Genomic DNA, 26,501 nt, shown 5'->3' with positions numbered 1-26,501 from the left:
TTTGGACCTTACATTACATTGCAGCTGTAGAAATTCGAGGTCTTTATTTTTAACTTACTTAATTCAAAGGTTTCTATCTATGTGGTAAGAATGGTCACATTAAAATATAAAGGTAAGAAAACAACAACAACAACAACAACAATTGTAACAAATCTGTTTTCTTGGAATTGTCTGTTACAATTTTGCACCCAGGAATGACTTTGTTACTTTATAGCATAGCTTCTCAATACCAAAGCTATTAGCCCAAACAAAAAATGTTTCCTCAGCTATAATTCTGACAATTAAAAAACAGCAAAAATCCCACGGAAACCATGAATCCTGATATTCTGAGGTTCTGGGACTGAAGTCAAAGGAAGTAGGCTCCAACAATAATGACAACAAAAATCAAGATGATCTTGGGCGGTGGAGGAAAGCAGAACTGAAGAGAAGAGGCGAGGTGATGTATCATGAAGTGATGAGGCCATCGGCCACTTTCGCCACAACAATCTCCCAGGCAGCAGAGCTCCGTGGTATATGCTACCTTGGTTCTCTCCTCTTGTTCCCTCACTTGGACTCATACACCTCTTTAAGACATCATCCTCCACCTTCTCCAGAACTAACTGGGACTTCAGGAGATGAGTGGGGTGTAAGTTCAGAGATCCTGGCTTCAAGCAAATGTCCCTATTAATAGAAAATAGGTGTGGGGGGGGGGGGAGAAAAATAAAGAAATAAAGGAAGAAAATTATTTATAAACACATAAGTCTGGGGAGAGGTGGGGAAAGGAACAGAGGAATCACAACTTAGGTCTAGGAGAAATTATTGCTGGCATCAAGGACTGACTGACAAGGTGGAACAATGAAGTTGACCACCAGTTCACAGATAAACTTTACACCACAGAGTGAAGGTAGATGGTTCAATTTCCCTACCACAACTAAGTCCCTGAATAGCAATCTTATTTGCAACTAAATATTCAAATTAAATCTGTATTGAGAGAAAACAAATCCTAAAACAACGTCCTACAGATGAAAATTACATGATATCGTATTTATGTATCTGTTCATTTCCTATCTGCTCATTTCCCTGAGCTCCTTCTAAGTAAATGCCAAGGAAATCAAAGATAGCTCCCACCTTCACATAGTTGACAGTCCAGCATTTAAAATAAGATGTGCTAAAACACAAAAACTCTTCTGAATGATAGCTGTGGGATTTTAAAAGTGAGAAAAATTATTCTGTACCAATTTTTACACATCGTTTCTCAAGAAGGATGAGAAAAAAATAAATGGGCTTGGTGCTATGAAAAATACTAATGATTATAGCAGCTAACATGAAAAAAGGGACTTTACATATGTTAAGTCATTTAATCTTCACATGAGAGATGCACAATTCTTTCCATTTTACCAAGAAATAGAAGTTGAAAGAGGTTAAGAAACTTGCCTAAATACAACTTCTAAGTGGCAGGGCTGGGATTTGAATCCAGGCACCACGGCCCTTAACCCTGTTTTGCCGCCTATAGTAATAACATCGTTACTAACAAAACAACGTTGCTGTATGGTCCAGACTCATGACCTTGGTACGTTAATTCATTCTCGTTGAATACTCTCACATCTCTGTATTTCACAAACAAAAGTAACAGAAAACCCAACCAAAACGAAGACTCAGAGAAACGTTCCCAAGACTCAAAGAAACTTTCCCAAGGTTATACGAGTAAAATGGTGGTGGAGTCCAGATAAGAACTCAAAAAAAAAAAAAAAAAAAAGCTTCAGATTCCAAAGGCTCTGCACCCCACAACCCAGCCTGGGTCCTCCCCTTACCCTCAACCCACTCAACCATTCCTCCCGGAGGCCCCGACACTGCTTCATCCTCCAGGCTCGCGCCTAAGAGACATTCAGGCAGAGTTCCATCGTCCACATCGGAGCCTCCCAACTCTCCAGGACACCCCCGCCCGGCCTAGGAAGCGCCCTTACCAGGTGGGAGTCGGGGGACCCTTGCAATCTTGTTGGTGATCTCTGCCGTGAGCACCGCGAAGTCCTGCTCGTAGCCTTCGAAGTCGGACGACATGGCGGGTTCCGGAGTGGCCGGCCCGGGTCGGAGCCTAGAACGGAGCTGAGGTCACGCGGGGCAAGAAAATCAGAGTGTAAGGACCCGGAAAGTTCCCTAGAGAGCGGAGCAGAGAACTGGGGACAGCTCCCAGGCCGACAGCTTCCTGGTTGTTCGTCGCGATCTTGGTCCTCCGGAAGTTGGGCTGGGTGCGTGTTTCAGTTTCCGTTTAGGCTCCAAGATTAAGAAGTTCTCTAAGGAAAACCCCTTCAATCAGTGTCCCCAAAAGCCTAAAAAAAATTCGTGTTCTCAGGAATCACTGAAAAGCATTTTTTTCCTCCCTCCGCGTTTTGGAAAGCGGTTCCGGTTCCCCAAGCTAGAAGCCAGAGGGACTTGCTTCCCGACGGAAGGTTGATACGGCGAACCTCCCGGAAGTGGCTGTCACGGAGACTGCGCACTGAGCCCGAGCGGGAGATCAGCTGCGAGGGCGCTGGCTGAGAGACGCGCGGGTCGTGGCTGGTCGCGCACCCCAGCTTCTAGCGCACAGAATTTACTTTCTACTTGCGTTGGGTGGGGGTACCCAGGACGGAGTTATCCGAGCGGGAGAGGGTCTGCTCCGGGTGAGCCCGAGCCGCGAAGTCTGCTCCGGGTGAGCCCAGAAATGCGATGGCCCAGGAGCGGACCCTGAGGACAGGACCGAGGTGGGAGTCAAAGCAGGGGACGTGATTTTGCGATCATCGCCCCACCCCAATGGGGCCAGCATCTCCAGAAAGTCGAGACCAACCACCCCTTACCAAGATGTTCGTCCCCTGCGTGAGGATTTCTCAGTGCTCTACTCCATAACACGAGAGGGAAACTGAGGCACGAGGCAGCGCGGCATCTCTTGCGTGGAAATCTTTGTTACTCTGGCTGTCAGATCTTCTTCGCTTGACTCACTCCAGTCCAGTCCTGAATAGCCTTCTACAGATCTTCCCGGTCCCTCGCCTTTTTTTTTTTTTTTCCCTTCCCTGAAATATTCTCATTCGTGCTTATTCTCATATACGCCTCCGGTCCTGAGTTCACACACACTTCTCTCTCCTCACCTCCTCTCCCCACTCCTCTCCTCCCCTCCTTGAGTTTTCATCCTCCGGTTTCTTTACTTATAACACAGACAGACCTTAAATTAGCCTTTGAGGGGCAACCTCAGGCAAATGGTGTAGACCTTGTCTGGATCATACTGGATTTAATTCAAGAGTGGGTAGGAGGCAGTTTAGAAGTCTGTAAAGGAAGTTTGATGATTTGGCTTCTGTCGGATTCAGCTATCACTCAAGTGGTTTAATCGCTCAGCCTCTCTGAGCCATTTTCCTTTCAATGAAGAAGGAAACTGGATTAGGTCAACCATAAGGCCCTCCATCCCAGCTCTAAATTTTTTTGTTTCCTGCAGCGGTTCACTAAATATGCACAGACATAGTCCTCTGACAAGTTGGGAACAAAGGGAAAAAAAACAACCACTTAAGAATCATGGATCCAGTTTATTTGCCATTCAGAATTGACTAAAGTTTGGATAAGATGAAAATGGTTCTTTTTGATATTTGGTGAGATACTCATTTCATAGTAATGTACTTGTGAGCTGCTTCTATTTAGGCGATTATTGAAATTAACAAATACAGATAGTAAAATGTCTTGAAATTGAAATTAACAAAAACAGATAGTAAAATGTCTTACCGAACCTTCTCATTTTGTTTTCTTTAGATTAAGTGTCAAACCAAGGTACTGGATTCTCCTAGATAAAAAGTGTCTAGCAGTGAAAATGGCGTAATCTGCATTAACATCCCACAGCGTGAAGACATGACAGTTAAGGAACACACACGGACTTGTGGCACGAGGAAATGTGTGCACAGAAAGAGGAAATCTGTAATTCTTTAAAAACTGAAAGACATTCTTCCTCACCAAAATGGGTACATTCTGCTCAGTTGTCAAGTTCGAAAATCTCCAAGAATTAAAGAGACTTTGTCACTGGGGTCCCATTATAGCCCTTGGTGTTATAGCAATATGTTCTACCATGGCCATGATTGACTCTGTGTTGTGGTATTGGCCCTTACATACCACTGGAGGAAGCGTGAATTTCATCATGTTGATTAACTGGACTGTCATGATTCTTTATAATTACTTCAATGCCATGTTTGTTGGTCCTGGCTTCGTCCCTCTGGGGTGGAAACCGGTAAGAAAAAGGTTCCTTAAAATGGTGAACCCTCATGATAATCATATATTTAGTTTTTTCCTTACCTGCCAACCAATAATATCAAACATAGCCTACTTTTTACTTTGGTGGAGACTAAGCATATTATTCCAATCACTGGCCATTTAGAGCTCAAAGAATTTTTTTCATACCTGCTTGAAAGTATTTCCCAAAGCAATTTCAATTAAAAAAAAAATGGAGTGGTAGTAATGAGTACATGGTCATAAGTTTCTAGGAAACACTGTATATCGTGTACCTCATAATTCTACAATGTGGTTGGGCACTGGGATTTTTTTTCTTCATGTAACATATTAACATCCCTCATAATTGAGAAAAATACTTTAGAAGCTCAGTTCAGTTCAGTTCAGTCGCTCAGTCGTGTCTGACTCTTTGCGAAGCTACTAGTTTATAAAGTATTCAGAAACAATGGACAGCTTATAACAAGCCAAGCCTTATGAATAAATACTGTAGTTTGATTTTCATTTATGGGAGATGGGGAAAAGATGGAATTTGAATTTTAGCTTGCATTTCCAGCCCTTCTTTTTGAGCTAAAATTTGTTTAAATAATGAATTTCTGATAACAGCAGTATCACTTGTCCAATTACCCAGAAATTTATATTTTGTTTATATTTCACTGCCAAGGAAAATTCTCAGGATAGCGTGTACCTCCAGTACTGTAAAGTCTGCCAAGCATACAAGGCACCACGGTCACATCACTGCAGAAAGTGTAACAGGTACTGTCTGTCTTTACTATTTATTGAAGACTGATCAACTTGATTACTGGCCTTTTGTTATTCTTTCTTAGCACGTCAATCCTAGTTTTATTCCCTGCAAGGTGACTACTTTATAAACAATGTTGTTAAAATACTTGTGTCCATAATCTTACTTTCAAATTGTCAATTCTGATAATGAAAGTTTCACTCTTTCTTCTTGCCATGACAGAAACAGGGTAAAACATTATATTTTAAGTTGTTTTCATAAATCAGGGTTAATTGTCGGCTGACATGTTAACTAGGCTTAGAATTGTTCTGAGTCTAAATTATAAAGGAGACCTTTTTCCATTATTTAGTTGAGTCACATTTATACTTACATAAATCTAATAAGTGAATCCAGGTGCCTGTTGTCACAAGTATTTAATATAAAAGCCTTAATTGGAAGAAAACAGAATCACTGTAAAAAATGTGAATTAAGCTATTGATAGAACCTTTGTAAGTGAACATCTGTATCCACTGATAAATAAGAAATTTATGATGCTAATTCTGAGGTTTAGGGGGACCATTGGAGGGGCAAATAAAGTTTAGTTTGAGGCAAGAAAATTTTCTTCTAACAACCTCAAGGAAAGGAAACAGAGTAAGACTTCACTTACTAAACCACATCTTACATTCCAGAATTAGCTTGCTTAGCTCGGAGACGCCACATGTAAAGGATAAGAACATGAAGGAAGGAACTTACAAGCGTCTGCCAGGCCCCATCAGCCCCAGTGGAGATTCAGAAGTAATTTTGTTCAGTCTCTGTTGTTTTCCACTCCAGTCACTTCAGAGCAAGAGGAAAATCAGGAACCATGCTTATTTCTTTATAATGAACCTTTCAGTGGGCCTCCTGACTTCTTTAAACAAACTTACTTGTAGCAGATGTCTGTTTCCTCAGAAGCCTTTACAAAGCCTGCCCTTTCTTTGGCTGTTTAAAATTTAAAAGAAGTCACTGTTCTAAGTTGTTTAAAAACTCATAAAGATTTTTCTTTTTGTTCTATAAAGTATTATTCCTCTGTGACTCATGCATGGACATGCTAGATTCCTGTGTGCTTGATCTTTTGAAGACCAAAGTTATTTCAAGTAGACAGGATTTTCTGCCTCATGTTTTCTATAAATTTTTCCCATTAGATGTGTGATGAAGATGGACCATCACTGCCCTTGGATCAACAACTGCTGTGGCTATCAGAATCATGCTTCCTTCACGCTGTTCCTCCTTTTAGCACCACTGGGCTGTATTCACGCTGCCTTTATTTTTGTTATGACCATGTATACGCAGCTTTATAATCGGGTAAGTGAAAACATTTGTTTATCAAATCATGAGAGATTGAATAGTAGTTATCAAGATTCTCTAAGAAGTCCCTTTTGGAAATAGGTGTTCTGCAGTTTAGGTGGGGAAATAGAACTTTGTTTTACCTTTACAGGGATTCCTTCTTTAAAAAAGCTTTAAAACAGTTTTTAAGATGAGGAAAGATTATTTTGTATATGCTATCTGGAAACTCACCGTATATGCTGTAGTTGAAGTTTTACTATGTATAACTTATTGGATTTCAATAAGCTATGGTAGAAAATAGAGGAAAAAGCAGAAAAGTGGGAAGAAAAAGACAATACAAGGGCTCTCTGTTTGCGTTCGATCCTGTGGCCACTTGTAGTTCTTTCGTTCGTTTCTAAATCCAGTGCTCTGGAACATGGCTCACACAGCAAGTGCACTTTCTTAAATATCGTACGACTGATTGAGTTGATTTATGAGCACGTGGTTATGAGATAAAGTTTGGTGGTCACAAATTCAGGTCCTTAAGCATGCCTGACGGAGAAGGCAATGGCACCCCACTCCAGTACTCTTGCCTGGAAAATCCCATGGATGGAGGAGCCTGGTAGGCTGCAGTCCATGGGGTCGCTAAGAGTCGGATACGACTGAGCGACTTCACTTTCACTTTTCACTTTCATGCATTGGAGAAGGAAACAGCAACCCACTCCAGTGTTCTTGCCTGGAGAATCCCAGGGACGGGGGAGCCTGGTGGGCTGCCGTCTCTGGGGTCACACAGAGTCAGACACGACTGAAGTGACTTAGCAGCAGCAGGAAACATGCCCGGAGGGTAAATGAGGGACCCAGGCCTAATGGGAACCTGGAAAACACATGCCCTTCACACAGAGGACAACCCATATTTTACTTCAGCCATTTATTGATGTTTGGAAATCCAGCCTGGCAATGCCAGATCATCTGGTTTTTCAAGAAAAATCTGAAAACCCGGACTTTCTATGTGCAGTCTGATTTCTAACACACTAAATTTCTAAATGTTGGTACCTAACTCTGAATATTCTAAAGCATTTTTCAGGCCAGGCAGTGCACATTAGCAGGACGTGTTTTGACCTACATGTTACTAGTTCGTAAACCTCTGGTTGTGGAACAAGAGGGAAGAAACCACTGAATCTTAGGCTATCTTTGTCACTATGGACGAGCACTGTAAATACAGGAAAGCGAGGAGCAGCCAGGAGACAGTTACAGCTTAGATTTGTGTCCACTGTCATTCATCCCCAGTAATGCGCGTGCAGTCTACCTAATGCTTGCTTTTTTTTTTTTTTAATTGCAAACATCTATTCGATGTACCTAATGCTTTCTGAGGAAACACTGACAAACAAAAAACATTTGACAATACCAAAGAGGATATCGTGCATGTCACTATGAGTTCAAGCCACAGAATTAACTAGAAAACAGTTATGTTTGCTTTGGCCACAATAGCACATTGTCATTTGCTGATCTTCTTGATCAAGTGGTTTTAAGTGGTACAGTAGAGTCTAACCATTTACGACAACCAAGTATTTCTTGTGGGTGGTGTTGTTGTTCGCAGCTCTCCTTTGGGTGGAACACGGTCAAGATTGATATGAGCGCAGCCCGGAGAGACCCTCTTCCGATTATTCCTTTTGGATTAGCTGCATTTGCTGCCACCTTGTTTGCCTTGGGATTAGCTTTAGGAACAACCATAGCTGTCGGGATGTTGTTTTTTATCCAGGTAAGCTCCTCCATTACCTCGAGCTAACACTGTCGAGTAATTGGGGCCGCTTGTAATGAGAAGGAGAAAAAAGCTGCATTTAAGAATGCCGTGTGAAATGGAGATTATTGTTACTTTTTCCACCTAGGTGATGAATTTTATCTTCTGCTGGTCAGATAATTTCAAAGTGACTTTGCCAGCATTTGTTGGTAATGATTTAATTTAAAAAATCCTAAGTTAGAGTTACACAGCATTTTATCCTTGAGAAAGCTCTTCTCACAGTCTCTCTTGATGTTCATATCAACCCCAAAAGAAGTCGAAGAGGAGTATTATTTTCCCTTCCTTGCAGATGAGTAATTGAGTCACAAGGAGGTTAAGTGGCATACCCAATATCATCCATTCATGCATTCAGTAAACATAATTATTAATGTTATTTTATAATCACATATATTAATCAAAAGTATAATAACATAGCTAACGTTTTTGGAGCGCTATTTTAGGCCTTTTACATATGATAGCTCATTTAATCTCCATAACAACCCTATGATATTGGTGCTACTTAATGTCTGCTCTATGATGAATCACTCTCCTAATTTCTGAGTTTACAATAATGAGAATGAAGAGGATCCTACCATTAAATCTGGGTCATGTGTATATCATAGACTTATGTACAAAGTGATGCTGTGAGAGCCCAGAGAAGGAGGATGTGACCCTGAAGGGATCAAAAAATAGTTCTTATGACTCACTGCATTTGATTCATTAGTGTATTCATTCACTGAAGGCCTACCATGAACCAGCTACTGTGCTAGGCCCCTGGAAGATGGAAAGGACTCCCAGTCCAGGGTTGCTCTTCCCGTGTCACACTGTCCCCATGAAGACACAGCCAGACATCAGAGAATTGCAGAACTCGTAGAATTAGAAACGCTGCGCTAGCAGGCCCTGATGCATTGCCCAACCCTTTTTGAACTCTTAGTTTTAAAATAACCTGGTTTGGGTTATATTTTATATTTTTTACTAGTCTGGAATCAAATTCTTTGAAAAATTTTCACCAATGCCTATAATTGAGAATCATATTAGAAATAAAGTAAAGTCATGTGGTGTAAAAACCTACATAAATGGAATTGTCATTTCAGGAAAATCAAAAATAGAATCAAGACTGAATATACTCAAGTTTTTAAGGCAAACAGAATGTCTAGGTTGACTGTAATGAGTCACTGTTACTTGTAATAAATAGGCTAATCATGCATTTAAGATTTATTTAAAATAGTGGTAAAATTTTAATGGCAAAATATGTTAATGCTGATTGAGTAGATTGTATTATAATTTATTAATACTCTGGAAAACTTATTCAGAAGGTAGTACTTAAAGCATGATTTTTCATTTAAGCCATAGATTCAGATTTGATTGTGGATTGATGTAGTCATGTGAAGATATAGTCCAGTGGTTTAGAGTCAGATGAACCACGTGCTCTTTTATTTAATCTCTATTGTCCTGATAGCTTCATCTATGGAATGGAGCAATAAAAACTGTCTCATAGGGGTAGTATAAAGATGATAATCTTTTTTTTTTAAGATGATAATCTTAAATGAACCAGTAACATTTAAAATTTTACTATTTCCAGATGAAAATAATTCTCAGAAACAAAACTTCTATTGAATCATGGATTGAAGAGAAGGTAAATTTTAGCGTTATTTTCTTAATGTTGATAAAGTACTGATTGACTAATAGATCAGATTAACTAGTAAATGCCCCCAAATGAAAGCTTGACTACCAAATGGCTTCCTTATGTCATTTGCATGCCGCGTGAAGGGTGATTATAGGAACCGTTTGATTTATTCCTGGTTCAATAAGATTCCCACAGAACCATCTCACACTGAATTGTTCTAAGTCACACATGAAGCTATTTGGCTGTACTCTCTCAGACTGGAGGAGAAGGCAGTCCATTGGGATGGGAGCTTTTGTCCTACCAAGGTGCCGTCACATTGGCTTTACACATCAGATAGAGCTGAGAACATTTAGCTTGTCACAAACCTCACAACCTCCAATACATACTTCACACTGTCCATTGTGATTCTGATGTTAAAATATGCCCCACTGCCTGTTTAAAACTTCTCAGAGCCTTTCCATCCCTGTAGCTTATTGGAGTTGTAAAGCCAGTGCATTGCAGCCCCGGCAGATAACCTAGAGGAGTGGAGCCAGCCTGCGCTCCAGAGCTGTCCAGCAGACCAAGCTCATCATGGCCACAGAGAAATCCCCACCTAGTATTGTGAGATCATGTAATTGTTTTTTCCAAGAAAAACCAGAGATCTGGATTTTTATGTTACCTTCTTTGTTTTTAAACATTGAGAAACAATTCAAATTAAGAGCAAAATAAACAGAAAATCTTCATGGGCCAAAGAAAACACACCTATAGGACATATTTAGCCCCCTAGCAGCCAGTTGGTGAGTTTTAATTTATAGCAGCAGCTCTCAAACTTCGGTCTTGGGACCTTTTTTTGTTCATTGTTTAGCGACTAATTCGTGCCCAGCTCTTTTGCGACCTCATGGACTGTAGCCCTCTAGGCTTCTGTGTCTGTGGAATTTCTCAGGCAAGAATACTGGAGTGGGTTGCCGTTTCCTTCTCCAGGGGATCTTCCTGACCCTGGGTTGGAACCCACATCTTCTGCATTGATAGGCGGATTCTCTGCCACTGAACCATCAGGGAAGCCCCTCAGGACCTTTTACATTCTCAAAAATTGTTAAGTACACTAAAATTATACTATTGGGTATTGTATCTATTGACATTTGCCATATTTTCTGAGAAAACCTTTGAATATTATTTCATTTAAAAATAACAATAATAAATCCATTATATGTTAATAAAATAACATTTCTGGAAAAATAATTAAATTTTCCAAAATAAACAGAATAGGGAGAGTGGCATTGTTTTATGTTTTTACAAATTTCTTTAATATCTGACTCAACAGAAGACAGTTGGATTCTCACATCTAGTTCTGCATTCAGTCTGTTGAGATATGTTGCTTTGATTGAAGTATATGAAGAAAATTCAGCCTCAAACAGATAAGTAGGTAGAAAAAGGGGTATTTTAACATGCCTTTTAGGTAACAGTGGACATTCTTTGGTAGTAACAATACATTATAACTTGACAAGTGCTAGTTGGTGAGAGGTTAGTTGCATGTGAGATCTAAAATTACATCAATCAATTTTTTGCATTCTTTTGTATTCAAATCCATCAATCTGTCTTGCTCTTTGAATGGATCTTTTAGCCATATAGGGCATCAAGCATTGGTCTTTTGGAACATACTGGTTTACAGATACACAGATTTTTAGAATGTTGATACAGTTCATTATTCACAATGTAAATCCATTCGTATCACTACCAGTTTTATGGGGAAAATATTTAAATATTGGAAAGCCGTCAAGCTCATAGTGGTGATGTAAATGTTCCAAATTCTAATTTTCATTTGAAAGCCTTACATTTTTCACTAGCAACAAGTAGTTGTTTATATGAAGTAATAGCCTGACTTTGTTCATCTTCGAGAAGACATCCACTAAATACTGAAGTCTGAACAACTTTGGTTTGTCTGTTACATTACTCATTCTTTCAAACAAAAACAGCATTTCATGAAAAAAGCTGGCTGCACAGCTGTAGTTGGCTCACAACTCAGACAGGTGTTTTCCTTGAGATAAGCATTTTGTCATGCTTTATGTGTATTTCCTGTGTTGTCACACAGAATATTAAAAAGACATCTACTTGAGGGCTGAGATTTAATAAAAATTATTTTTATTCATCAAGACATTTTTATGTAAAACTGGGCTTTTTGTTGGTTTGGTTTGGTTTGAATTGAGTGTGTAGCAATGAAGAATATAACAGCTTGGTGCCACTGTCTTGACGCCAACATAAGGTGCCAGCAATTTCACCCACCGTTGCAAATGTCAGCACCATGAAAGAAGGCAAGAATGTCTTAGTATTATTATCAAAGTTGTCTGACTTTGTTCAACCCCAAGAAAAGGTCTTGGGGACTGAAGGAGATGCACAAAGCATACTTTGAGAACCACGGATATACAAGTTTAAGTCCAAGCTCCTTAGCTTATGCATACTAAAACCTTTTATGTCTTCCCCTTACCTGCTTCTCCAGTTCATTTCCACCCCTCCCCATCCCATTCATACTCCATACCAGCTAATACCAAATAGTTTATGCATCTTACGCTTCTGTATTTTTCCACATGTTGCTCACTCTGCCTAGAATATTCTTCCTAGCTCTTTTTTCCTTATTTCTTGCCCCTCGAGACTTGGTTCAGCTGTCAGTTCCTCCGAGAAACCTTCCTTGACTCTCCCTGGACCAAGTGAAGTACCCTTCTTCCCTTTTCCCATGGCACCTGTTGCACGCCTCTGGCAGTTTTTAACACGTATTGTGCACGGAGTTCCCTCTTCACTGTGTGCTTCTCTCACACAGACTCCATGCCTTTGTTGTTTTCGTAAACTGCTCTCATCCTTAGCACTTTGTCTTTTTTAATATTCTAGGTCTCGGTTCTCTGAGGTTCTTAATCCATTTTAAGACACTGAAGTTTTTGTTTATAAGAAGGGAAAAGAAGTTACTCATTATCAGGATGGGGATGGACATACATGTTTTCATGTTACAGCTTGACAGTTCTTGTAATTGAATTATTATCAGTATCACTTTATCAGTAACTGCAAGAAGCTTTTCTCTAAAATACTATCCAATGATAATAAAATATTTCAAGGTATAATCTCTAGTTAGCATAACATTGACATTAGAGTAACTTTTTTTGCCGATGACCAAGGCTATCTGTAAAGTGCCACACTAAATCTAGAAGTTATTTTAAACCTGGCACTATGTTGCTCAATAAAAATCAAATAAATGATTCTATTAAGTTAAAGAAAATGGGTCAAAATTACCATATTTTATTACACAATAAATATCACTGGGTTTGTATGCTCATTGTAGGAATAAACAGTGCATCTTTATACCGCTAGGTGTCAGTAGAGATTCAGAAATCCTAAGCCAGTTTATTCCCGTAGGTAAAAGATGACGATTAAGTGCCTAGAATATAATTTATGAAACTTGGATATATATATGCATAAAATGTGCATATAAGTGCCTATATAAGTATGCAGACATAATGTAATGGTATGTAAAACTGAAAGATCGCTCACACTTAACCTGCTAACTTAAAAAAAAAAAAATTTTTCATAAAATGACTCACCTGTCACACCTTTCCTGGCCGTTCCTACAGGTTCCTTCCAGCCTGAATAAACCCTTGTTTTCTCTTAAATCTTTTTGTTAACATCTGTTCTTTACACCTGGATCCTTTTGTTCTACTGAACAAGTAGGAACATTGAGGGTTTTTTATATATGAAATAAAGTTACTAACTTTTAATAAGCATTTTTGAATGCTTAAATTCAGTCTTGTTTAGACTTACTCCTAAAAAAGCCCTGTCACACATTTTGTGGATGATCTTATACGAGGTTGGTGTTTGTGTGTCAAGTTCTTCCTATATTGTAATAAGTGTTTATTACTCCTGTGTATTCTAATGTTATAACAAGGAGGAAGTATTTCTAGAAGCATTAAAGGCAGATGTCTCTGCCATCTTACCTCTTTGTTACCCACAGGCTAAAGATCGAATTCAGTATTATCAACTAGATGAAGTCTTTGTTTTTCCTTATGATATGGGAAGTAGATGGAAGAACTTCAAACAAGTATTCACATGGTCAGGGGTCCCTGAAGGAGATGGACTGGATTGGCCAATCAGAGAAGGCTGTCACCAGTACAGCTTAACAGTGAGTGTTTTGTTCAAATAGTCTTCCTTTTTACCCCACCTTCTTCCTCTTCTCCTTAACTCCGATCGCATTTTATAGTAAAATAAGTCATAAGAATTGTTTCAGCATGTCAAAATGAATCTAAGTGAATTCCCAAGCACTCCTTGTATCATGAAGAGGAAGAAGAAGTCGCTCAGTCGTGTCTGACCTCCTTCAATTTAAATCTCTTATCGCGCCATACTTGTGAGATAAAGTCCTGATTCCTTACCTTGGATTTATAAAACCCAGCCAAAAGCTACCTTTCGCCTACATCCTTTTCATGCTGTTCATGGGGTTCTCAAGGCAAGAATGCTGAAGTGGTTTGCCTTTCCCTTCACTGGACCACATTTTGTCAGACCACCTACATCCTGGAGGGAATCAGCCTTTCCGATCAGCCTAGTCCACTCAGCAAATCCCTGATACAATTCTCCCCCCGCCCAGTTTTTTCTATACCATATGACCTCCTCTTTATCGGAAATTACTCAGTCAGCTCTAGTCCCCCCGCCCCCATCTAGACTCATCTGGATTTGGTACCTAATCATATACTAGTTATATGAGCACATGAGGTCTCAATTTAATCCTTGTATCTTTAACTTGGCAAGATTCTAAGCAGAGATTATTTCCCCTTGTATCTAGTGTAGTGTCATATAGTAAGTTGTAGCTGAATAAGTGGAAAAGAGGAGTCGAAATGACGACTTTTAATCAAGACTCATCGTTGATGAACTTTGCAGTCTCTGTGAAGACTCTGAGTCTCTAGACTGCTTCATCTTAAGGGACTAGCCTGGAGGCCCCCGGGGGGCAGAGACCACATCTTGATTGCTGGGCCACAGGGAGTGCTCTGTGATTATACACGGATAAAGACACTGGAGAGGGGACATTGAGAAGAAAGTCCCACTTCAGTGCCAGTTTTTAGTCACAGAGCCTTCTTCCCATGCTTTAAAAAAAAAAAGTGTAGCCTTTAAATTGTAGCAGTTTGAAATGTTGGGAAATTGGGAGTTTGTCATGTCACTCTGATACAGTGAATGAGGAAGCCTGTTTTTCAGTGTTGAGATATGAGACTTCATTTTTTCTTTTTATATCTTCCAAACAGATAGAACAGTTGAAACAAAAAGCAGATAAAAGAGTCAGAAGTGTAAGTAATTCTTTTGCAATGATACTAATTTCTTTTCCTTTGTCAGGCTCAGCACTTCCATGTAGCTTTTAAAATTGCCTCTAAGTAAAAAACCAACTGTTGGCTTTTATTAAATAATATTTCTTAATACATTTGTTGAACTTTGATGCATTTTACTTTTGTTTTCATTCAGATTGGTCTGGAGGTTTGGAGGGAATTTAGTCAATTTATATTGTCAAAAGATAATTATCCTCAGTATAGTTCCCCAGTGGGAAACTTGTCCTTAAAGTGATGCTAAACAATTAATTCAGTGGCCACAAGCTACATGTGGTTATTTAAATTTAAATTAATTTAAATTAAATTCAAATTTAAATTCCTTGGTTGCACCAGCCACATTAAAAGTGTTCAGTATCTACTTGTGGCTAGGGGATACCACACTGTATACCACAAGTATAAAACATCTCCACCATTGCAGAAAGTTCCATTGGTCAGCACTGCTTCTAAAATTTTATTCTTAGCCATGTGCTTGAAATGAAGGGTAAGAAAAGCCTGGGAATTAGAAGCACCAATTAATTACCTTCTATAAGGGAACTGGGTAGATAGCGAGCCAGAAGGGAAAGACTTGTTGCCTGATATTCTGGGTCTACCTTTAATGGTTTACATTCAAGGTTAAAAAACTTCATACGTGGGTTAATGTTAAATTGTTCTACTCACTGATGACAGGTCCGGTATAAAGTGATAGAAGATTATAGTGGTACCTGCTGTCCTTTGAATAGAGGAATCAAAACATTCTTCACGAGCCCCTGCACTGAAGAGCCTCGGATAAGGCTACAGAAAGGGGAATTCATCTTAGCTACAAGAGGGTTACGGTAAATAACGGAAAGTACTGAATTTCTTCTTGAATAATGAAATTGGCATCTAGCCTAAAAAGAAAAATTAATTTTAATCTTTTAAATATTTCAGATACTGGTTGTATGGAGACAAAATTCTTGATGATTCCGTTTTAGAAGGTATGGACATGAAAGCGAGTGTTTAAAGGATAAGACTGCCAGCAATAACTGCAGATTTTACAAGAATAACTTTTATAAACAGTCACATGCATTAGGGGAACGATAGGAAAATACTCATTAAGCAGCAAAAAGAAGCTCCGTGTATTACTTCTCCATAGCACTTGTATTTATCGGGTCTTTGCAATGATTAGTGAACATTGGATCCCATACTTAAATATGCAGCACACACTTGTGGAAATGCTTCATTTGTGGTATTCAGTCCCCAGCAGCCCTCTGAGGTCCATGCTGTCATTGACATTTTGTTGGTGAGGGAACTGAAATGTGGGGAAGCTTAGCAGCGTGCCCAAGGCCACACTAAATGCAGGAAGAGCCAAGACTCCAGCCCACGCAGTCTGGCTCAGAGCCTATGACTAAGCTGCTGTGCTATGCATGCACCCATTGAGTGAATCATTCTATTATGATAAAAACTAGTGAATTGAAACATTCCATGTCTTTGATTTTTTTTTAATTTACTTTTAAGAATTATTTCTTTAAAGATTAACCTAGGATGCTCTTTTGAAAACACAGGGTTAATCATAAATTAGCCCATGTGATAGGTTATGCAAGCTTGATATAGAAGTGCACGTGTTAAGAAAAAATCTAAAAAGCAGACCTCCAGGGAGATAGGTCCCTAGAACAGATGAAGTGTTACGGTGCGTCAGACTCCCTCCTAGTCACACACCTGTGCTTGAAGACCAGGTCCCCCCACTCCACTGGAGTGCTCCCAGATGATGGAACTTGGAAAATACCTATTTTCTAGCTCGTTAGGAATGCATATATTTTGAATTTTTATTTAGTTAGTTAATTTTAGCCTCAAGTTGTGCTAGTCAAAATTGGGGGGCGGGTAATTAAAAGCTTATCAGTTTGAAGTAACAGGATTTACAAGTCTCACAGATGTCATTTTAGTATATCTATTTCATATCAATTTCATTTTCTCCCTCAGGTGTTTCAAGAATAAGAGGATGGTTCCCTAGAAACTGTGTAGAAAAGTGCCCCTGTGACGCCGAAACAGATCAAGCCCCAGAGGGCGAGAAGAAAAATAGATAGCCGCTTTTGAAGTAAAATTCCTCTCAGTCCACTCCATTACTTGAAAACTGTACATATTACTAAAGAATTATGCAATGAGCCTACTCTGGTTAAGGTGTTCTTTTCCTCAAAGGTGCCCTTGTGCCATGATCTAAATATTTTTATTACCACTTTGAAATGGAGAAGCCATTCTGCACATGCCTTTGAATCCCTGCACCTCTCTGCCATTTCTCCCCCTCCCCAAAAGGAAACACACTTCACCCAAGTGAGTCAATTGCATTTTCTCTAGGATTTTGTGTGCGCTGCACACGGTGGACCTGACCTGCAGATAGAGCGCCCCCTCTACCAGGAGCATCTGCATGCGATGCTTTATCCTCTGTCCCCCTTGGCCGAATTTCTGATACTCTAGATACTATAGAACTTAATTTGTCAGATTCAGTGTAAGCTCAGATTTTATTACCCGTCTTTTAATAATGATGATTTTGTCAAATCAAATAAAGATCAATGGCTGTTCTGTATAAATCATAGTTTTTACTCCAGGCATCTTTCTTTTTGCTGACTAAAAAGGAGTGTTATTTCCTTATGGAAAAACTGCTGCTTTACTGCCTCTTGGAAAATCGACATCTTTAATCATGAGTCTTAAGACATACATATTTGCCTCAAATAAATATTCAATTAATGATATATTGAGATCATAATATTCTAGTAGACTTTTTTTTTTTAATTGAAGTATAGTTGATTGACAGTGTTACAGGTGTATAGCAATGATCCAGGTATGTATACACACACACATATATTCTTTTTCAGATTCTTTTCCATTACAGGTTATGACAAGATCTTGAATATAGTTCTCTGTGGTGTACAAACAGTAGGTTCTCACTTATCTGTTTTATATACAGTAGTGTGTATCTATGCATGTTTATGGCAACCTCTTTTGTGACCCAATGTACTGTAGCTTACCAGGCTCTGCTGTCTGTGGGATTCTCCAAGCCAGAATATTGGAGTGGGTTCCCATGCCCTTCTCCAGGGGATCTCCCTGACCCAGGAATCCAACCCATGTCTCTTGTATTATGGGTGGATTCTTCACTGCTGAACCAGCAGGGACGCCCTAGTGTATGTCTATAACATCTCCCATATCTCTCTTTATCCCTCCCTACCTCTTTTCCCCTTTGGTCACCATAAGTTTGTTTTCTATGTGTGTGAGTCTATTTCTGTTTTGTAAATAAGTTCGTTTGTATCACTTTTAGATTCTACATGTAAGTAATACCATGTAGTGTTTATCATTCTCTATCTGACTTACTTCACTTACATGACAATCGCTAGGTCCCTCCATCTTGCTGCAGATGGCCTTATTTCAGTCTTCTTATGGCTGGGTAATACTCCACTCTTCATTCCACATCTGTACCCATTCATGGACATTTAGGTTGCTTCTGTGTTTTGGCTGTTGTAAATAGTGGTGCTATGAGCATGGGGATGCATGTATCTTTTCAAATTAGAGTTTTCAACTTTTGCAGGTATATGTCCAGGAGTGGGGTTGCTGGATCATGTGGTAACTTAGTTTTTTAAGAAATCTCCGTACTGTTTTATGTAGTGGCTATACCAATTTCCACCAGCAATGTAGGAGGGTTCCTTTTTTCCCGCACCTCCAGCATTTATTATTTGTAGACTTTTTGATGGTGGCCATTCTGATATATGTGAGGAAATACCTCACTGAAGTTTTGATTCCCATTTCCCTGATAATTAGCAGTGTTGAGCGTCTTTTCATGTGCCTGTTGGCCATCTGTATGGAGAAGTGTCTGTTCAGGTCTTCTGCCGTTTTCTGATTGGATTAATTTTAAGCTGTTTCTGTATTTTGGAAATTAATCCCTTTTAGTTTGTATCCTTTGCAAATATTTCCTCCCATTTTTCAGATTGTCTTTTTGTTTTGTTTATGGTTTCCTTTGCTGTGCAAAAGGTTTTAAGTTTAATTGGATCCCACTTGTTTATTTTTGTTCTTCTTTCCATTACTCACTCTAGAAGATGGATTCAAAACAGTATTGCTGTGATCTATATCGAGTGTTCTGTTTTCCTCAAGGAGTTTTATAGGATCCAGTCCTACATTTAGGTCTTTTGATCCATTTTGACTTTAATTTTGTACCTGGTATTTAAGAATGTTCTAATTGCATTCTTTTACATGTAAGCTGTTCAGTTTTCCCGTCACCACTTACTGAAAAGACTGTCTTTTCTCCATTGCATAGTCTTGCCTCCTTTGTCGTAGATTAATTGACCATAGGTGTGTATGAGCTTATTTCTGGACTTCTGTCCTGCTCTGTTAATCTCTCTCTGTTAATCTCTGTAGTACCATGCTGGTTTGATTACTGTAGCTTTGTAGTGTATGGGAGTTCCCGTGTGTATTATTTGTTGCTTTTCCCTTGCTGCTTTTAGTATTCTCTTTTTATCTTGAATTTGTGTCATTTTGATGGCACGGAGTCTTGGTGTGTTCCTCTTTGAGTTAACCCTGTATGGGACTCTATGTGCTTTTGGACTTGGCTGATTGATTCCTTTCTCAGATTAGGAAAGTTTTTAGCTATTATCTCCTCACTGGTGGGTGGAGATGGACTTTGACCCCATGGTGGACTAGGCTGTGCCTAGGGGCATGTCAGGACAGGACTGTGGGCCCTTTAGTCTTTAGGAAGCCTGTCTCCTGATGGGTATGGCTGTTATCTCCCCAGTTAGTTGTTTGGCTTGAGGCATCCCAGCACTGGAGCCTTCAGGTTGTTGGGTGGGGCCAAGTCTTGGTGCAGATGAGCCAATATGGCAGCCACCAGGAGTGTTCACGTGGTTGAATGTTCCCTATTATGTCTGCCTCCAGTGTCTGTGTCCCCAGGGTGAGCCACAGCCAGCCGCCTTTTACCCCTCCAGGAGACTTATCAAAACCAGCAGGTAGATGTAGCCCAGGCTCCTATCAAATTACTGCTTTTGCCCTGGGTCCCAGTGCACATGAAATTTTGTGTGTACTCTTAAAAAGTGAAGCCTGTATTTCCCCCAGTTTTCTGGGGCTTGTCTTTCTGATGCCAGATCCCTGGGCTGAGGAGCCTTACATGGGGCTCAGGACTCTCTCTTGTAGGAGAACCTCTGCTATATAATTATTCTCCAGTTTGAGGATCGCCCAGCCAAGGGGTATGGGATTTGATTACATCTGCCCTTACGAGTCTGCCCTTACAGCCCAGTCTCACTGTGGTTCCTTCTTTATGTCTTTGGTTGTAGAAGATCTTCTTTGGTAGGTTCCAGTTTTTTCATCAGTGGTTGTTCTGCAGATAGTTGTGATTTTGGTGTGCCCACAAGAGGTACGCTCAGGGTCTTTCTATATTACACCATCTTGGCCGCTGTCTAGGAGACGTTCAACCTAGTCATGTCTGCTCATGTTCGCTTGAATTGCTCCAAGCCTGAAGCTGATGTGAGTATTTGGTTCTGGGCTGGTGGACTTGGAGGCTTAAAGTCAGGCTCTTTTAAACACAAGAGTAGAATTACAGTAGTCACCTGTTCAAAGAGTAATTCTTTCCAAGGTAGAGAACTTGAGATTGGGGGGTTGGCTTGTGAACACTAACGGAAGGGCACTTGGGGATTCAGCAATGAATGAAAGAGGACTCTGGCCCACTCCAGTGAGGACTAGGGAGGTAGTAAAATATATGTCAGCTGGAATCGTGTATTATGAAGAAAGCAGGTGGGACAGTCTGATAGAGGTGACATTTAAAGCATATGAGGGGACAAGTCGTGTGTCTCTGGGAGCGTCTGCACTTTAGGCAGAACAACAGGCTAGAATGTGCCTGGCATGTCTGAGGACAGGAAGGCAGCTAGTGTGGGTTTAGCTGGAATGACTGAGGGGGTAGTGGGAAAGGAGGTCAAGGAGACAGCAGGAGCTAGGACATGCAGGGAAGCTCATTCCTGCCTTCCCTTCTGTCTCAGTATCCCAGGATAGCTCTTCTGGGCTCAGGGTCTAGAAAGACCAGAAAGGAACACTCTTCAAGACTACATGAATGATAAATGAGAAAGAGCACCAACTGTGCTCAGCTGGAGTCAGGCTTTGGTATTTTTTTATTCACAGCTGTTGGACAGAAGGCCTGATCCTCAAGGTCATTTCCTTCAGTAGCTATCAAACATGGTGACGTTCTAGAATCACCTAGGGACCTTTAAAAAAATCCCATTGCCCACACTGTACCCCTGGCCAGGTTAACCAGAATCCATGAAGTGTCACACAGGCATTGGTATCTTTTTAAACTCCCAGGTAATTCTAGTGCATAGCCAAGTTTGAGAGCCACTAGCTTCCGTGATTGTCAAGGAACCCTTGTCTAAGGCTGACTCTCTTCATGATCCATGAGGAAACACACCACAAATTCAGTTCTCTGCAATAGTTTATTCTTAACACCTTGTATTTTCAGACGATATCAATACGTGTTGAAGGCGGGTAAGGTACAGCAGGAAGTGGAGTCGGGATGAAAGATCAGTCGATTCCTTCCCAGGAGATATGGCTGCCGTGCAGGCTTCATGCCTTCATTCCCAGTTCGGGAGGTTGCTACTCAGTGCTTCCTTCATTTACTGGAAAGCTGCACTTGACGTGGGTTTCAGCTCCTTTACCCACAGCTTCCAGCTCAGCAGCAAACTGTTGGGAATAGATTCGGTCACCAGGTATACTGTGGAAAACACCCTCAGAACATTCTTTTTGGGCACAGTGTCACAGGCCCAGTTTTACATTCTCCCAAACTAGAGACTTTAGGAAATGCTCAGTGGGATCAAATTCTTCCCTTTTGGACACAGACTTTAGTGAACACAGAAGGACATAGAAGAAATCTGTCTCATAAACATGATTAATATTGTTATAGCTTAAAACTCTACTTAATTTTAGGGGTTTTATGAAATAGTTAGAAACTATGTTCTTAAGTTCCTCAGAACTTAAAGGTCTCTTAATTTGAACATTGGAAACTCTAAATATTGAGACCACCAATGAGTTAAGTTAACTATAAAACAAGGAAAAAGTCTCAATGGGTCACTTTGGCCCCTGAACGTTATCACTTATAAAGGCTGGATTTCACAAGGCAGGAACAAAGATTCTGTACGGATGGACCTTGAAGGAAGGTGTCTTGATAAAAGCAGTCCTAACACCTAAGATGTCATCTAAGCAACGTTTAAGATGGGAAAGACAAGAGTTATTTAGTTCAAGGCTAAGTTTGAACTAAATAATCTCTAACTGAATATTTTTTAAAAGCCCCAAAATTATGGTTTTATAATTTAGTAGGTAAAACAACAGGAGGAAAGACAAAAAGAAAATGAACGTAAGATTAGTTTTAAATCCACATTCCTACAAGGCAGGATACTTATGGGCCCCTTGCAGCTGTAAGTACCTTAACCTACTCCTGGGTGTTCTCATACAGACTCTTGATTTGAGTTCCAAAGTGCTTGGCAAGGTCTCCCCGCTTTGCTTTCAAGGTTGGTGTCAAGAGTCCATTTTCAATGGAAAATGGCTCTGGATGTAGATGGATGCATTTGACCTGGAAGAGGTACACACGTACACACATTTATTAGTGATCCGGGCTGTTCTGCGGAGCCCTTCTAAATGCTATGTGGGACTTCCCTGGTGGTCCAGTGGTTAAGAATCTGCCTGCCAATGCAGGGGACACGGGTTCCATCCCTGGTCTGGGAAGATTCCATATGCGGTGGAGCAACTAAGCCTGTTTCCGTGACCGCTGAATCCACATGCCACAGCTACTGGAGCCTGTGTGCCCGAAAGCCAGTGCCGCACAACGAGAGGGGCCACCTCCACAGTGGAAAGTCTATCCACCACAACTTGGGAGTAGCCCCACTCGCCGCAACTAGAGGAAGCCCACACAGCAACAGAGACCCAGCTCGGTCAAAACTAAATGAAAAATAAATGCTACGCGAGGAAACTCGAAGAATCTTTTCTCTTACAGAAGTGGCATGATGACGTGGGAGGGTTAGGAGAATAGTAACATATGCCCATTCTCACACTAATAATTTGGGAAAGACATGAGTGGAGAAGGAGAATGAATAATGAACAGCGTAGAGGGACTACAAAAATGAATGCAAAAGTCACTGCCATTTGTCGTCAATGGGTTAACAGTACCACTGAAGTCAGTTCCTTGGAAACTGAACTTCTTGACCCCATTATAAATGCAAACTTGAACACTTTCTAGTGTGACTTGAGAGGGCAGGATAACATGAGTAATAATACATACCTGTTCAAAGGATTTAAGGCCACCGTCTATCCCAATTTTATGCATGTCTTCTAATATGGCTTTCTTTATAGTCTAGGAATATAAAACATAGCTTAGAGACTGGCTGTTGAAAAAGAGCCTAAAGAAAAGGCTGAGCAGGAACCAATTCAAAACACCAACTAAACTCATCAGGATAAAAGCAGGATGTAGGGGTATGCGCAAGAACGTGTGATATCTAAATGTTGCTCAAAGAAAATAATGAGAAGAAAAAGCAAACCTAAATGGTAACAGGGGTTTTCTCTGGATGGCATTATTTAATTCCTCATTTTCCAATTAATTTTTTCACAATGCACATCTTACTATAAAAAGAATAGTGATTTTGGTAGTTATTTTTAAACTCCACATCCCATCTTCCAATCTAATAAAACCAGCCAGTACAGACACAGCAAGAGTCTGTTCTTCCAGCGAGGAGGTTCCGGGAAACCGTGGGTGCCCAAGTCGAAGGGTGGGAGAACAGGGAATCCCCCTCCCATGATGGGCCCATGGGTGTGCATAGGCTTTCCTGACTGAGACTTACTTGGTTTTGACACAGTTCTTCAATAGAGCCCTTTACCCCAATCTTGGCTGCAAATGGGGGAAGTGCATCTGGGTCAGGAACCACCACTCCCACTAGGAATGACTGGAAAGGAAATAAAGGCATGTGAACTAGCGCAGCACTGCCCCCTAGTGGGGCAAAGAAGGCAGCGTTACATCTCCCTAATACATGATGGTTCCCAAGCCTGACATTCAGGGCTGGAGTCCCTTGGACAGCAAGATCAAAACAGTCCATCCTAAAGAAAATCAGTCCTGAATATTCATTGGAAGGACTGATGCTGAAGCTGAAGCTCCCTGATGCGAATATCTGACTCCTTGAAAAAGACCCTGATGCTGGGAAAGATTGAAGGCAGGAGGAGAAGGGGACGACAGAGAATGAGATGGTTGGATGGCATCACCGACTCGATGGACATGAGTTTGAGCAAGCTCTGGGAGTTGGTGAAGGACAGGGAAGCCTGGTGTGCTGCAGTCCATGGGGTCACAAAGAGTAGGACATAACTGAGCAACTGAACTGAACGGAATCCTACTATTTTCTCAAAATATATTTCAAACCCTCATGGAACTCTAATCTCATTTTCACACTTAACATCTCTACAAAAATGTTCCATTCAAATGTGATTGTTCAAAAAGAAATGGTGCTCAATATTAAGCTTAAAGCAACTCTGACCTCTGCATATCAATCCTCCCGCACTCCCAAGAAGCCAAGTTTAAGCACAGTGTTTATAAAACTGGTGATTGTTAAGAAATGTATGTTACCTGTAAGCTTTCCCCATGTACAAAAATCTGCGACACCAGACTACTCCTGATGTAGACAGTTTCTATCTTCTCTGGAGCAATGTATTCTCCTTGGGCCAGCTTGAAAATGTTCTTTTTTCGGTCGATGACCTTCAGAGTTCCGTTCTGCAGCAGACAGAAAGACAACAGCATCAGTGTTTCTGAGCCTATTGAGGGATGTCAGTGAAGAGCAAGGTGAAATCAGAGGTAATCTTCCTTTTTTTGTTTTTAATCTTCCCTTTAAAACTTGACCTCTCCATTGACTTTTGGACAATCTTTCATTTCTCTTTTTGGCTTTGGGGAAAGGGGAGGGATGCAGCCTTCCACAAAACCTGTCTATACTGTGTCTGTGAAGAGTCAGTGGGCAGCCTCAGAAAAAGTCCCCTGGACCCACTGGGATTATGCACATGGTTGCCTCATCCAAAAAAGAAATTTTGCAGCTCTTAATATCCAGTAACTTAATTTCCAATTACTTCATTCCAGCACTCTTGGGAACAGGGAAGGTGTTATCTTTTATTTAGACTTTAGAATGATCTTCCCCTCCTTGTCTCCCTTTTCTCTATCGCTTTTAAATCCAGGAGCAGTCTGTACAGCTCCACTGTGCCACTGCTAATCAAACAAGTCAGTAATTGCGCTTGTTAGGACAGGAACAGCCAGGGAGAGCTCTCTGACCAGCCACCAGAGGTCACTTGCAGGTTCTATCTCTGGGCTAATTGATTTGAGGAGCATAGGTTTTTAGGGATTTGAATTGTAGAACTGGAACAAGTGGCAAATACGGTCCACATGATCACACCCGAATTCGGGCAATAGACTGAACCAATCCTGGAACCATCAGCAAGGCCAACTCCAGAAATTAACCACCAGCTCAGCCTAACAGACATTATCTGAAAGTGATGAATAAAGCTCAGCCCTTTATAATTCTAGTGTGAAAACACATCTATTGCCTATACTTTGGGCTTATTACACCTGAGAACTCTTACCATACAGACACAGACATGTTACCATAATACCCAAATCTATAAAATACATTATTAGGACCAGTGTTCTTGGAGATTTTGTTGTCAAACATTCCTTGAATATCACTTAAATCTTGAGAATATTGAGCAAGAAGGGGGTTTTAAATCTGGTTACGTTCCCACTCCCCCAGCACATTAGAGACAAAAACTTTCCAGAGAGGAAAGCTCATGAAAATTCCCTTCAGGGGTTCTAAGGCACCATCATTACTATGCAAGAATTTCCTCTCTTCCTAGGAAAACAGATGGGGTTTACAGAGACTACTTACTGCTGATTTTTTGTCAGCAAGCTATGATTTAAAGACAGTCTCAGTCTGCTTTCACCAAGAGAGGCTGTGAAGGTCACTGAGAGGCAAAAACTAGTCTCTGCATACACCTGGCTTAGAAATCCTGCCCCCTCATTTTGATGTGTCTGCATATTAAGTGGGGGAAAAAATATGTATCCCTATAAAAGGCAAACACTACTGGCCCATGGAGTTATCTTGAGTTTTTTCTGCCACAAGAAGAGTAAAACTCACAACAACAACAAAATACATTACTACACTTCTTTGGAAAAGTCACCAAATTTTTCCCTATCTTTGAGCAAGTCATTCATGGTATCCAGGCTTCCCTGGGATCTCAGTTGGTAAAGAATCTGCCTGCAATGCAGGAGATGCCGGTTGGATTCCTGGGTCAGGAAGATCCCCTGGAGAAGGGAAAGAAAGGTACCCACTCCAGTATTCTTGGGCTTTCCTGGTAGCACAGATGGTGGTAAAGAATCTGCCTGCAATGCAGGAGACTTGGGTTCAATCCCTGGGTTGGGATGATCCCCTGGAGAAAGGAATGGCAACCCACTCCAGTATTCTTGCCTGGAGAATTCCATGGACAGAGGAGCCTGGCAGGCTACAGTCCATGGGGTCGCAAAGAGTCGGACATGACTGAGCGACTTTC

General features: G+C 40.6%; 3 protein-coding genes across 26 annotated transcripts in view; 1 reads left to right on the top strand and 2 right to left on the bottom strand.

The window, feature by feature from the left end:
• Positions 1–2,409, bottom strand: part of VTI1A (vesicle transport through interaction with t-SNAREs 1A) — a 381,885-nt gene extending 379,476 nt beyond the window's left edge. For 4 of the 16 annotated variants that reach the window (XM_061403479.1, XM_061403482.1, XM_061403480.1 and 1 more), the window contains exon 1: positions 1,944–2,401. In XM_061403479.1, the coding sequence (XP_061259463.1) occupies positions 1,944–2,037 (94 nt within the window). In that variant the 5' untranslated portion in view covers positions 2,038–2,401. Of the gene's footprint in view, positions 1–1,943 lie in introns of all 16 variants that reach the window. The other 12 variants (XR_009733831.1, XM_061403485.1, XM_061403477.1 and 9 more) reach the window with 9 other exon arrangements.
• A 48-nt stretch (positions 2,410–2,457) lies between these two features.
• Positions 2,458–17,508, top strand: ZDHHC6 (zinc finger DHHC-type palmitoyltransferase 6). 4 transcript variants are annotated; one of them, XM_061403469.1, is made up of 11 exons: positions 2,458–2,717; positions 3,748–4,216; positions 4,877–4,968; positions 6,115–6,274; positions 7,833–7,994; positions 9,595–9,648; positions 13,610–13,777; positions 14,886–14,927; positions 15,630–15,775; positions 15,870–15,916; positions 16,899–17,508. In XM_061403469.1, the coding sequence occupies exons 2-11, from the start codon at positions 3,950–3,952 to the stop codon at positions 17,000–17,002; spliced, it is 1,242 nt and encodes a 413-aa protein (XP_061259453.1). In that variant the 5' UTR covers positions 2,458–2,717; positions 3,748–3,949; the 3' UTR covers positions 17,003–17,508. The 4 variants fall into 4 exon arrangements, with proteins under 4 accessions (XP_061259453.1, XP_061259455.1, XP_061259454.1 ...); XM_061403470.1 differs by lacking the exon at positions 2,458–2,717 and adding an exon at positions 3,209–3,590; XM_061403471.1 differs by lacking the exon at positions 7,833–7,994.
• A 3,846-nt stretch (positions 17,509–21,354) lies between these two features.
• The window catches only part of ACSL5 (acyl-CoA synthetase long chain family member 5), a 51,518-nt gene continuing 46,371 nt past the window's right edge, over positions 21,355–26,501 (bottom strand). For all 6 annotated transcript variants that reach the window (XM_061403465.1, XM_061403463.1, XM_061403468.1 and 3 more), the window contains 5 exons: positions 24,541–24,684; positions 23,768–23,869; positions 23,212–23,283; positions 22,360–22,506; positions 21,355–21,620 (listed from right to left, as the gene is read on the bottom strand). In XM_061403465.1, the coding sequence (XP_061259449.1) occupies positions 22,366–22,506; positions 23,212–23,283; positions 23,768–23,869; positions 24,541–24,684 (459 nt within the window). In that variant the 3' untranslated portion in view covers positions 21,355–21,620; positions 22,360–22,365. The remainder of the gene's footprint in view (positions 21,621–22,359; positions 22,507–23,211; positions 23,284–23,767; positions 23,870–24,540; positions 24,685–26,501) is intronic.

This window comes from Bos javanicus, chromosome 26, assembly GCF_032452875.1.
Source record: "Bos javanicus breed banteng chromosome 26, ARS-OSU_banteng_1.0, whole genome shotgun sequence".
In the NCBI taxonomy this organism is placed as follows: Eukaryota; Metazoa; Chordata; class Mammalia; order Artiodactyla; family Bovidae; genus Bos; species Bos javanicus.
Note: the sequence above shows the minus strand (reverse complement) of the source record. Positions and strands in the feature narration are given on the sequence as shown.